This window comes from Mustela nigripes, chromosome 12 (genome assembly GCF_022355385.1).
Source record: "Mustela nigripes isolate SB6536 chromosome 12, MUSNIG.SB6536, whole genome shotgun sequence".
Taxonomy (NCBI): Eukaryota; Metazoa; Chordata; class Mammalia; order Carnivora; family Mustelidae; genus Mustela; species Mustela nigripes.
In genome coordinates, this window is record NC_081568.1 from 77,936,086 (window position 1) to 77,937,647 (window position 1,562).

Genomic DNA, 1,562 nt, shown 5'->3' on the forward strand with positions numbered 1-1,562 from the left:
GGTGTTCGTGGCGGTGCGGCTGTGCAGGAGGAGGCGGGCGGCGTCGGCGTCGGGGGACGGCTGCTCGGTGCCCGAGGGTCCGTTTCCGGGCCACCTGGTGGACGTCAGCGGCGCGGGGACCCTGTCCCAGAGCTACCAGTATGAGGTGTGTCTGACGGGAGGTTCAGCGACCGGTGAGTTCAAGTTCTTGAAGCCGATTATCCCCAGCCTTCCAGTCCCTGACACTGGTAGAAATATAGAGGGAAATGAGAACTTTAGGAACAGTTTTGGATTCAACATTCAATAAAATAATTCATTTAAACTTTGAATCTTTTGTTATTCTTGACAACATGTGGATACTTTTTTGCCAATCTGTAATGGATATTAGGCTGTAGTATAGTTGCATGCATTATCATTTCTCAAGCTCTCCTCATAAATCTTTATTAGAGGCCCTGATGAAGTGGAAATATAATCTGTGTGTTGTCTGTTTTTTTTTTTTAATTGTTTGGTCAAAAATGTTATATTAAAAGAGTTGTTGCTAATTATTTTGTGTGATAATGGCATTGTTATGCAAGACAATGTTACTAATTATTTGGAGTTACAAACTGAGGTATTAAGAGCTAATTCCACAATATATGTAACTTACTTCTAGGTATTTTATCAAAGCAGAAAGCAAAAATAAATGTTGTTGGATCTGGTTGGAAGTATATTGGATTTTTTTGCACTACTCACTTCACACACTTTCATCGTAAAGTGAAGAAAAGATATCTCTCCCTATTTAGTCCTAGGATACCATATTTGCTCACTTTTGGCCTTGTAGTGTTTTCAGAAATTCACTTTGTGACAAAATACAAGTGATCACATCAAAAATTATTGATTTCTTAAGTAATTTTCCTTTGTCGTCGTTGTTACGCTTTGTGGGGAAGGAGCTTTATAATGCTGTGGGCCTAGATATGGCTCTTTTGTTTTCCTCAATACCATGTCTGCTAGTTTAAATTTCTATTATTTTACATTGTTCATGACTTAACTAGAATGCGGTTCCTGGTGTCATTCCGAGTAAAATAACTTTCCATCAGAAGAGTACATATAAAAACTTCTTAAATTGAAATGAAAATTCAAAAATGTTAAAGAAATGAATTAGGTTCACTTTTGCATTTATTTATAATTCTTAATACTTTGTGTCCTCTCTCTGATATCCAAAAAAAGGAATGGGTCTGTATTTATGGTTTATAGATGTCTTATAGTGTTACAGATCATGTCTCTAATATATAAGTAAACAGTTTGATGGAAGATTATAGGTAGAGATTTTCAGAGCTATTATGTAGTGTGGATATAAAGCTAGTGCGCCTTACATTTTTGTAATTTTTCATCATAAAATTAGATATTATAGGCCAGATGTTATAATAAAATAGAATTTGACATTGAGAAATGAGTGCGGCAAATTCCAATTTCCCTAGGAATCTTTCCTCTTTCCTTCATGAAATTTTTACTGGTTTTATTTTGTGTTGCAGTAGATATTTACTGGCTGTGAAAATTTCATATAAATAGTTTTTTATACAACAAAATCTTGAAAAAGAATGTTT

At 35.5% G+C, this 1,562-nt stretch overlaps 1 protein-coding gene across 1 annotated transcript in view; it reads left to right on the forward strand.

The window, feature by feature from the left end:
• The window catches only part of LOC132027556 (protocadherin beta-16-like), an 18,355-nt gene extending 17,672 nt beyond the window's left edge, over nucleotides 1-683 (forward strand). The window contains exon 3 of the mRNA XM_059416359.1: nucleotides 2-683. Coding sequence (XP_059272342.1) covers nucleotides 2-286 — 285 coding nt within the window. The 3' untranslated portion in view covers nucleotides 287-683. The remainder of the gene's footprint in view (nucleotide 1) is intronic.
• The last annotated feature ends 879 nt before the right edge of the window (nucleotides 684-1,562 follow it).